General features: G+C 29.2%; 1 protein-coding gene across 1 annotated transcript in view; it reads right to left on the reverse strand.

Moving 5' to 3' along the window:
• Positions 1 to 2110: 2110 nt before the first annotated feature.
• The window catches only part of LOC119679907 (SCY1-like protein 2), a 38430-nt gene continuing 27895 nt past the window's right edge, over positions 2111 to 12645 (reverse strand). The window contains exons 16-17 of the mRNA XM_038092500.1: positions 2681 to 2934; positions 2111 to 2218 (exon numbers count right to left, since the gene is read on the reverse strand). Of these exons, the coding sequence (XP_037948428.1) occupies positions 2111 to 2218; positions 2681 to 2934 (362 nt within the window). The remainder of the gene's footprint in view (positions 2219 to 2680; positions 2935 to 12645) is intronic.

A 12645-nucleotide genomic window follows, 5' to 3' on the forward strand; every position in this document is an offset into this window, starting at 1 on the left:
GAATAAATTTATTTAAGCTCTTATGACCAACATTTTAAATATTAATTTTATTTTGAAATTCGTTGAAATGAATTTTAAGTAAAGTAGTCAGTAATTACTATTTCATATAAATATACATATTATAAGTGAAGGCCTATTTCCAAATATTGCATACTGTATTGTATTGCATTCCGCAGAAGTTAGTTGATGTTGATGGCAAACTTGTGATTTTAAAAATTAAGTGCTACAAAAGAGCACTTAACAGTATCAGGGTTTTAAAATAGCACTTTGCAATATTTAATTTAAATAAAAACTATTCAAAAACTGCAAAAAGGTTATTAATTTTCATTTTGAGTAAATATTATAACTATTTATTTGGAAAAGAATACTTCTTAAATTGGTATCACGAATACATTCGAACAGTTCGAGTATATTTAAATTAAAACAGTGCAAATATTCGAAAATATATAAATTACTCGAACATAGTTGAGACGTAAATGAATACCGTGACTACATTTGTAGTAAAGTTCTAAATTGTTCGAACATTATAATATTCGAGCAGTTCGTATATATCCGAATTCGAACACTATAAATATTTAAAAATGATTGAGCTAATCGAACATATTCGAGTTGTAAATATTAATACAAAATATCTAAATAGTAATACCACTTAAATAAATATTCTGATTATAGTCGTAGTAGTGCTTCTAATTGTTTAAATATAATAATATTCGCACTCCTTCAGTATACTCGAATTCGCACATTTGGATAAAACTCTTCAATTATACGAAAATTTCAAGTTTCTTCAAAATAGTAGAGTTACTTAAGTTGCACATCTGCTTTACATTAAGTAATAAATGCTGGAATAGAATATGGTGTTCAAAAACTTATAAATCAAATTTTAGTATATAATTTATTATTATTTATTAGTTTTTTTTTTCTGGAATATTTTAAAAATTTGAATTTCAATGCGTTTTTATACTAGATTTAAACTAATAATAAACTTTGGGTGGGGCACTGGGAAATGTTTAGTGGACTATCATGTGCTTCCGAGAAAATATTAAGAAACTATTATCTATTATAATATATTGGATATATAAAATTTAATACTGACAAAAGTTATTCATATATAATATTAAAACGAACATACTATTAATCAAATATATTAATAAAAAATTACTATAATTATTCATAATTTAAATTGTTTCTAAAAAGCAATACACAAAAGTACTAACATTCCAATCTGAGGTTAATTAAAACTTATTAAGTTCGCATTTATGTTTGATATTCCTTTTAAAATTTTTCGCTGAATGAAAACCTCTCTATAGTGAACAGATCTAATGATGTCATAATGATGTATTGCATTATTAGATAGTTAAACTGCATATAACAATCTAGTTTTAATATAAGTAACGTATTTACAATATGAATATATATTATAACCGTATTTACTAACTACTGCTTGGCTAGTGTTATTTACTCTCCTCATTACGTTCTATCAAAACTTACTCATTTTTTGACTCTTTAGGCATATAATCTGCTTTATTCGTTCTTTTTGTAATATTCATATGTTAAAATATTTTTATACCTTAATGTCCTTAACAAAACAACTTATAATTTCACACATTGTTGAATTTTCAATTATTTTGTGTTGAAAAAAAATATTTTTCATACATTTTTTCTTTTAAAAAATAAATTTATTTCCACAGTCACACTTACTCACATAAATATTTTAGCAAAAAATTTTTAATTTTTTTTAAGTTAAAAATATTTACCGATAATTTTGCACAACAAAAAGAAATGATAATACCAATTCATAGCAAGAAAATATGGACATTTTGACAAATAAGGACAAAACATAAAATAGTACATCAAAATGCAAAAATTTATTTTAAATAAATATAACAAATAAATAACGAAAATATTTCATTGAAAAACGTAGCAACCATTTAATTCCTCGTTGAAAGAAATTTTTAGGTGACAACTAGCAACATTGCAAACGAGCGTGCGACCTCGAAATAGTATATATGCATTTATGATAATTTTTTTGTAGTTTTACACGTTGCAACACGTTAAGACTGCAACTCGCACTTTCGAACACTCAGACGTTATGAGGCCCCTCAATTATATTTCATAGAGAGGGGCACTCTTTTGAGTTTTTTAAACTTACAACATAAGCAGAAGACGAGGGTACTGAAAGACTTGATCCTGAGCTACCGCGGGCACCGAAACCATAAGTCTAAGGACATTATTTAAAATGTTTACAAATTTGTTATAAATTAATTAAATCATTAAAATTCGATTTATCATAAATAAAATAATTGACAAACAAAAAAAAAAAAATAAAGTACAATATATGTATATATATTTATATATAGTTAGTAAGTCCCTACAGAAATATCATTTAGCAGCTAAGTAAAGCATTTGAAAAATATAAATTATAAATTTCTTTAACATAGAACTATATATAATATAATACAAAAGAGTTAACAAACATAAAAACGAACTAAAAATATGTACTATATTTTTTAACAATATTTTTATTTTTTGGTTTTAATAAATGAATATTAATTTTAATTAAAAATTCTTATATATTGAACGAAAAATTTAATTATTATGAAAGGCAATAGCCGCTAAACATTAACAAAATAAAAACTAAACAATGTTCAAAATTACTAAAACTAATGCAGTCGCTACTTACAGTTGGCGGAGATAAATTAATTGTCGAACCACGTCTCTCTTGAGGTCCAATACTTGAGTGGCGCCGAGTTGGCAAACCACTGCCAGGTGTGCCGCCTGGCGATGACGCACATGAAGGAGCAATGCGTATTTTTGGTGTCATCAAAGTGTTATCGGAGAGTCGCCGATTTGGAAATGCATTCGCAACACGTAGAAAATTACTATCAGGTGAAGAAGGTGAAGCACCAAACCACCAACCACCCAACATACCAGAACCTAAAGATAAAAAGATGTTTTTATTAAAATTTATTAAAATTATATATATTATTATATATTATTAAAAAAGACTAGAATAATACTATGTGTTTGTATTTCCTTACACAACCTTACAAAATCTCTGACAGAAATATTCTTTTGTTTGTACACTTTCAATTAATTTTTGAAATACCATATTCTCTTAAATTGACTGCAAAAACATGGAACTTTACTACTAGTTGGGAAAGAATGTCCATATATTATTAATCTATTATATTCAAGTGTAATCAACACAAGAGAACTGGTCTTGTTTCCTAAACATGGCCTGTTATGTATTTAAACTAGTTTTGTTATATAGAAAACACCTTACTAAAACACGCTACACATAAATTATTGGAATGCGCTCGATATGGAGAAAAAATAATTCCTTATATGCATTTCTAGGAAAGTTCTCACTGTGAAGAATGCTACTCAATACTTTTGAAACAATATAGATAAATGACACGATCAGTGGCGTAACTACATTTTTTAGGCCTGTAAGCAAATTCTAACTAAGGGGCCCCTACCAACATACTAAGGGGCTTTTTATACTATTTACACGAAAAAATGTGAAAAGGATATATAAGGTTTGTCAAGATTTTTGTAACGCATTAAAGGAAACGTCGGAAATACCATTAAGTATATATCAGTACAATATATATATACTTTTTCAGTTCAAACTACTCTCTCAGCTTTTGAACTCTTCGAATGAAACTTTACACACATACTTTTCGGGAGCCGACCCTTTTCACCATTTGATTTGATTGAAATTGGACGTCTATTTCTTGTAGCTGTGATATAAACTTAACAATCGGATATGAGGTTTCTCCGTTTTTAATAAAGGTATTCAAATGGAATTTGGTGTATACAGTACTGATATTTGCAAAAGACAACGTACAAAATTATTTTCAAATGGGTTTAAATCTAAATATAGCTTCCATATAAGTCTCTCGATTAAGACACATATTTTTCTTAGAAAAACTTTTTTATTTTATAAATAGGTTTAATATTTTATTTGAAGTACATACATATTATGTACTTTAAATTTAAAATTTACGTATCTTTTATAAAATGCAATATGAAGTTATTCGTCCCAACAAAAAACGTTTCGTCCCACTTTTGAGAATTTATTAAAAATAAATACAATGAATACAAAAATTTATAGTGGGGCCCCCTAAATTCGGGGGCCCGAAAGCGTTGCTTCCAGTTGCTTCCCTGTAGTTACGCCACTGGACACGATATTGTGAAGGAATAGCGGGAATAACAATTCAACTTAGCTATGCCGAGCATGAGGAAAGAGCAGAGTAAAGAATTTAACTAATCAGAAGTTAGTTCTAATGAAGAATCTTCTGACGCTAGAGCATCATGTTAATGGTCTTCACAGTGGTTCTAGGAGGTTCAATCCATATCTGAGAGTGATAAATCTTATAGCATTAAAGCAGTAAAAAAGCTTTGTTTCGTAGTTTTTCTTCTAACTAACAAAAAAAAATATAAAATAATGTAAATAATTTAAAATATTTTCAGATAATTCCATTATCTAAATTAGGGCTGTCCAAAATAATGCTCGTGGGCCACATGCGGGCCGAGGTTAATGTTTATGCGGTCCGCGACTGCTTTACTACAATCACGTAAAGTTTCTTTTGATGTACTGGTAAAATCACAATATTTTATTTTTGTGGTATACCAAATAAAAGAATTTAAATTAATAAATTAATAAAACTAAATTTAACGTTATAACCGTATAACCGTTATAATATAATTATAATAAGAACTATGAACGTATGTATTTGTTTTTACGGGCGTTCGATCTATACAGTAATTTGTATTGGCCTGCGATCGCATCTGGTCTGGACAGCCCTGATCTAAATAAAACAATCCCTTATATTCCTAATAGTGTTATGTTATGCATTTAAATTAGGAAAATTGTAGGAAACATTTTTAAATGTCAGGACTTCACATTTTGAAATTTTTTCCTTGAAAAAAAGCACTAAACATTAAGGTTAAAACTTTTGGAGTCATTTTCAGTGTCAACTGCCCAATAATTTCGACATTGTTTTGTGGCTTTGGCTTTTGCATGTATGGTATATAACATAAAATTTATATTACAATTGCTTTAGCAACAAAAATGACTATGAATGAAAATAGAAATCATATGAAAGTAATTGTAAACTAGCTGTTATTCGTTCAGAGACATATTTATTTCCTCTGTATTATGTGTGGTTAGCTCACACCTCAACACATTAGAAGCCTTAAAAAGCAACTTAAGCTCAGTAATGACTTTTCCTGCTCACACGCAGTGAATGCATGTTCGTGCAATGACTGCAAATTACTGATTTGCACAGCAAATAATTCCAAAATTATGCCAGAAACCTAACATGGACTGTCATAACTTCTACCGCAAACTTTTCCAAATAGTATTTAACCACATGATTGTGACATTGACTTTGCAAGTGCAGACATGCATCTGTACAACCACACGTAATTTGTATACTCGTACATATGAAAATATCGGTATGCATTCATCATAGATATGCCTGCAATACATCTGCTAACCTTCCATTTTTGTCGGCTTTTAATGTCAAACAATAATGAGCTCTCGACATTTCAACATAAGCAATTCAACTCAGATACATTTGAAAATGTATAAACAAACAATAAATTTTCCAAAACCGTTGAGCACAAAATTGAAACTTTATATATGTATGTAATCTGATATTCAAACAATAAGTCAAAACTGTTATATTACAAAATATAATATCTATGTATAAAAAATATATACTTTCAATAAGTTTTAGTTGAGAAACTTTTAACAGAAAATTGCTTATTTTTCAAATGAGAAAAGTTTTATTTTATTAAAATAATTTTAATCAGCTTAAAAATGTTATTTTGTTTTATTTGCTGCATTTTCTATGGAAAAAAGTTTTCCTAATTAAGTTATTTATTTATGCCAATTTCCTTTATTGAAGCAAAACCCTTTGGTTAATTGCATTTTATTATACAAACAATAATAATAATTGCACTCTCACAAATTATATACGCACTAATTTGACTAATTATGGTATATAAAAATTCGAATACTTCGTAAGATCCCTGAAGATGAGTACTTGGTAATACTCGAAACAGCGTGGTACGGTCAACTAAATTTCAATAAATTAACCAAAATATTTGTTGTTATTTCTTAATTACTATTCAAACCTTTCTATATATTTATTTCGTCAAAAAACACAAAAAAATTTAACATAATAATAAATGAATAACTTGATATACGTATAAAAAATGTATATCGAACTACAAAAAAAATTGACAAATAGTGGTGAAACGCTACGTCAAGCCCCTTTTAAACGCTGGTTCATTGAGTTTGAGCGTGGTCGTCGTTTACTCCACAACGAATTTTGTAACGGTTGTCTAAGAATAGAAGTTATACCAAAAAAATATAGATGCAGTGCTAAAAATGATTCAGATGGATCAGTATGTTATATACGGGGAGCTAGAGGCGTCCTTGCCAATTAATGGGACCAACATACATTTAATTTTACATATACATTTAGCTACCTGTAAAATTTGTTACCGTTGGGTTCCTCATAATTGGACAATCGCTTAAAAGAAGGCACATATTAATTGGTGCAAGAAATTATTGGAAAAATATGGCCAATGTAGCTTAAATCACGTCAACGATAACGTGACATGTGACGAATAATGAATATACGCCTATAAACCTTAAACAAAATAGCAATTCATTGTTTGGGTTTTCCAAACTGAACAAATCCAAGCAAATGGTCGTATGTTTTTTCAGAAAAATTGGTCATGTTGCAACTATACTACTTCAACAACGTAGAACGGACAATTCTGAGTAGTACACGACTTTTGGTTTGTCAGAAGTCTTCGGAGAATTGAGGAAAATTAACTGTTGAAAGAAGATCATCTTCCACCACGACAATGTGAGTTTTTGAGCACTCGAATTGATCAAATTGATGTATTATCCGCCTCACAGCCCGATCTAGCTCTCAATGACTTCTTCTTGTTTTCATTAAGAAACAAATTTGTGGCAAGCAAGCAAACAATTAAGACATTCGAAACCCTGAATTTGGAGATACCAACTTTCGAGTTGCAAAACTGTTTCGAAAATTGGTTCAATCGAATGCAAAAATGTATAGGCCATCATTTAGAACACTTTGAAAAACAATAAAATTATTTTCACTGATTAACCGCTGTATTTTCATTGTTTGACGCCAGACTTAAAAGGCAGCCCATGACAAATTTATTCTTATGCAGAATAGTATTATTATTATTAAATTTATCAAAATTATTGACGTGAAATTGCCCAAGAGCCGATACTGCGGCCAGAAGAGTTCAATTGTATCAAATTCACTAGCGACTACACAACGCCTTTTGAAACTTTGTGAGCAGAGTCCAGACCTAAACCTAGAGAAGAGCTCTTAATCTGTTCTGGTGACAGAAATTCCATATGAAATAAGTTTCTTTTGTGTGTGTTATTATTATTATTAAAATTATTAACGTAAAATTTCCCAATAGCCGGTACTGCAGCCAGAAGAGTCCTATTGTATCAAATTCATTTTTAATTACACAAAGCCTTTTAAAGCTTTGTGAATAAAGTCCAGAATTAAATCTAGAGAAGAGCTCTTAATTTGTTCTGGTGACAGAAATTCTACATGAAACAAATTTTTTTTGTGCGTTGTTGTAGCTCGGCAATCACAAGAAATATGCATAGTACTTTCTTCATCTTAAAGGTATAATCTGACCCGTAATGAAAGTCATTATCAACCTTAAATTACCTTTTAAAAATTTTAGAATGTTTTTGTAGGATGGTTTGATAAGTGTTTTGTCTAAGACCTGGGAAGTCTTCCCATTACACCAGCAGCATTTTTTTCTCCCTCTCCTTTATCATTTCTTTTGTACTGGCCTAGTTTAGCCCACAAAAGAGTTGATGACCAGTTAAAGCAGTTTTTAATGCAGTTCTATCTAGCTTATCAGCTTGTTCATTTTCCAAAACTCCTCTGTAGAGGAATAGTATAAGAGTGGAGAGTGAAGCAATTTTTAATTTTAGTTAAAATAAAATGAAAAAAAATATAATATTTTTGATAATTACTCAGCTGTATGGGTCTATGTAAAGATTCATTCAATGCGAACTTTTCGAAAACTAATTTAAAGTTTAGGTGAAAACAATCAATTATCAAAATTTTATTAAAGCTTCTATAAAATGCCCTGAAATATTTTAAATGAATTTCAACTATTGTACACGCTATTATTTAATTGTAAAGTATTCTATTCAGTCTAATTGAATTTCTCTATAATTTCTTTCATTCTGTATATAACTAATTTCAATTAGCGCTCAAACATTTTTAATGTCATAGTCAAGTGTTTCAGCCTCTTAATTTGCAAATTGAAAGTTAAAACGTTTAATCAACTAAAGTGTTCCACCTAAATTATATAGTAAATTAACGATTTAAAAACTTTGCCGTTTAATTATTAAAAAGTTTTAAATTTTGAAGTTTTCCATTTCACTTGTCCAATTTATGTGCAACTGTCAAGCGTATTTCGGCTATTGTGTACATCAAATAACAACACAAAGCCTCTGCGAAATCACACGTAAATAAAGTATATTGCCAACATAGCACTAAGCATCCGGTAAGCTCTTATCAATTCACTGAGCCAAAATAATAATTTGACTTGTGAATTTCTTGTTCTGTTTTTTTTTTATTTTTTTGGCCTAACCAATGCGGATTTTAGACAAAATGTTTTGAATTCAAAGTTGAAGTTTTTGTTGATTTAACTTTTGAAATGGAAAAAGTTTCTCAACAACTCTAAGCTCGATACATAGACACCGTTTAAGTGACTGGGATGTGGTTGTGAGAGTTTTTCATTTCCAAATATATATGTACTTGTATTTTGCATATTAATGAAGCATTTGCTAACGCAGAGAAAAATCATAAAATCGCATTGCCTAAGTTTCGGCAGCTTTTGAACAAAGCAAATGCTTCCATCCTAACTAGGATGCCCATACAAATGAGGGCGTATCGGTGGAAGTAAGCTGATGGTCACAAAAGTTTTCCATTATGTTAACAAAATCAAGTGAGCGTTAATCGAGCATTTTGCTATCCTTGATATATCGGTTGGCTTGTCTATTCTTACCTAATTCAATTACTTTCATAATTCAATTCGATTATAATTAAATTCTCTGATAATTTTACGGTTAGTATGAATCTAACCAAGTTTCTAGTTAGCTTTTATATTTGTATATTCTATTATTTTGTTATTGTTGCTGTGAAATTTAGGTAAAATATAATTTGTGGTAGTAACTATAAAAGTAGCTTGCAGTCGTAAATGTTTTTATTTACTTAACTAAAATAGAATTTGCATACCGAATACACATATTTCGGTTGGATAGGGTATTATTTGTGTTTTCGTATCTGCATAACTAAGGCAATGCTATGCTTACAAGGAACTACATATACGTATTATAATTTAAAATCACTCCATGCTCCATGCTTGCTTACTCCTCGACAGTTACTCTTGCTCATTGGAGCAGTCACATTCCACCAGTGTGGCACTATTGTGCGCATATATAACAATTCTGGCGTACCGCCACCGCAAACATTGTGGCGTGTGGCTTTTAAGTCAATTAAAAATTTGATTTTAATTAAATATTAATTTTCCTGTATGTCCCTGGGCAAATACGTGCCAATTCCAAATTTCACATAAAAAGCGATTTCACAGTATTTGTACGATAAAATCACGCTCCGCCTTATTGTTAATAACGTTTTTGCAGGATTAGAACTTTTATCTTTTTGAAAAAGTTGTTGCTTACACAAATCATTCATAATTTAGCTTTTGAGCATATTTAATAGCAATTATGAAAACAAGGCTACCACATCATTTAGTGTATAATTTAATTATGTGATGGTTTTTCTGGTACAGCACTTAAATTGAAAATTTTTAATTATAATTTTATGTTGTTTGGCAATATTCAGTTTTTAGAGTATTTTTATTATTTTATTATTTTTTTTTTTTTTTAGGCAAGCCACATAGGTAAGCTTTGCACTTTGTGAACTCCAAACTAATATAAATATATACTTTATATATATACTATTTATATGGCAAAGTTTAAGAAAAATCCTTTTCAGCATTTTAAAGCATTAGAATTGACTATATATGAAAAAATTTGATAAAAACACACTTATTAGGTGACAAAAGTTAAAGTGGTTTCTGCGATATAATAAATTTTTATATATTTTTATAACAATGGATAAGAGCTGAGTAATTCTTTAAATATTGTTTTTTTGCCAAAAAAGTACTGTATAATTTGCCCAAGATAGGACATTACTACAGCTATTTTTTAAAAAATCTACAAAATTGCTTTAAAGGACGATAAGCTGAAGCTAAAAGAAGTTTCTTTTATGGCAAAAACATTAAAAATATATGCGCGTTACATTTCAAACAAATATCACCTAACTTAGTAACTCTCTGATACATATATCACAACTCTATTGAAATATCCATATAATTTGTGGAGAATTACGTCTTTTAAGCGATTATAATTGTTAGGGGATGTGGCACTGCGACCGTCTGGTCTATTGTGCATCCTTCTGCGTTTAGAGTAGGTCTCCAAACCCTGTTGCGTCAATAAAAAGTAGTATAGAACCTACTTTACAGAGTTTTATTGTCGCTTCCGTAAGAATATATATTCTCAGGAGCTTATTCCGTATGTGTATTAGCGCAGGGCATTCTAACAGCACATGTGTGGCCGACACCTCATTCTCTTCACAGAATCTACAGTTTGCATCCGTAAGTATACCCAGTCTTGTAAGGTGGCATTTTAGTTTAGTCCTTAAAGCGATGCATGTTAAAATTTTTTGTTATTCTGACAATTAACTGCAGTATTTTCAATATAACAGATTAAAAACAAGGAAGTTGTTTTACAAAAAAGGTATTGAAACATTAAAGAGGAGTAGAAATGAATGCATTACAATGGAGAGGGTCTTCACGAATTAATTCGAATTTTTGAAACAAAAATGTTTTTTCTTAATTACACTGTAGACTATTTCAGTGATGTGTTAAACTTTAATATGAAAGCTATTGGTAAAGATGTTATCCCATTCAATCACAATTAGACTGTAAATCTGGACAGTGTTTAAAGTTTTTCAGTTATCCTAAATCAATACGATTTAGACGTTATTCAGTAAACTTAACATAGTCTTGTATTATCTTATTGTTTATAAGTTCTTATTGAATTTATGATAAATAAAACAATTTAGAATATCTCGTAAGCGTTTATTAGATAAAGCAGTAGTTGTTGCTGGATGACTTAATTTTCCAATGCTTTGTATATATATATACTTTTATTATTTGTGAAAATGTGCTAGATCATTTAATCTTTTGTATTAATGTGTAGTTCAATACAAATCCTTACACCGTTTATTATGTTATTAAATTTAACTGCACGAGTTTGTATTATGATATCAGCATAGTCAAAATATTCTGAACTAAAGTTCGTTCGTTGTGTAATTATACAGTTTTCCACTGTTGAAGTGTTCAATTGAAAATATTATTACCGTTAAAAGAGGAAAATGATGTGACTTGACTCACATCAAAATACATTACTTTAAAGTCCTTCGTCACAATCTAACCTTATTATTTTGCAGTTAAGGTTGCAGCTAAATTGATTGGTTGGTTGGATGGTTGCAACCCAATGGAAATTAAGACAAGGATTACACATTGCTCAGAATGTCAGAGCATTCAGAAAAATAGTAAATTTTAATAAAAAGCATTATATTTGTAGGAGATTTTTTAATTAATATTAATTATTAATTTTATTTTTTTCACTTTCATTAATGAAGTACGCTTTTATAAAAAATTTAATTTTAAAATGTTTTTAGTATTTAAAAGAACAAAAAATTTTTATTTTTGTGAAGATAGTTGTATAGAAAACAAAAATAATTAAATCATTAATAAAATAAGAATAATTCACTTAAGGGCTTTTGTTGCTTAATTTTATGATAAGACATATTAACCCTAATGCAGTATAAGTAATAAAAAAATAAATAAACTTGTTTTTAAGCGAAATTTCTGATACAATCAGGTTCTCTGATTTTTATAACCATTGAAAAGATTGTATATGTGTACGACGAAATTTTTTTGGAATTATTTCCGTAAGCCAGAATACAGCGCACTAAAATGGATCGTTGACGGAAAACATGAGGTAGATAGCGGAACTGAACCATAGTAAAAGCGGTTTTAAGTCCGCTAAAAGTAATGAAAATTATAATTTAGAAAGTAGAATCATTAACTAATGAAGAAAGCTTTGATCCACATCTAGTTGTATTAGGTAAGAATGAAGAAATTAAGATGCAGTTAAGGTGATTTATTTAAAATTTACTTTAAAATTTGCGAAAATATTCTTACTTTAAGAATATTTTCTGATTATTCTTATACCACCAATACGATCCAGTTAAGTCTTGTAGCTTCATTCTATTAAGCATTTCAAATATAACTAACAATAGGTATCATACAGACTTCAACTCAGTGGATTGTTTCATGACTATTCTTATAGTTTCAATATTACTTAGACACGATCTGTGGAGAGTAAACTTGCTTAGTTTGTGAAATAGTATTCAACACATATTCAAGGATGTGATCAATACAATACAAACCACAAACCGAAACTAAAATTCGGTA

Source organism: Teleopsis dalmanni, chromosome 1, assembly GCF_002237135.1.
Source record: "Teleopsis dalmanni isolate 2A chromosome 1, ASM223713v2, whole genome shotgun sequence".
NCBI lineage: Eukaryota > Metazoa > Arthropoda > Insecta > Diptera > Diopsidae > Teleopsis > Teleopsis dalmanni.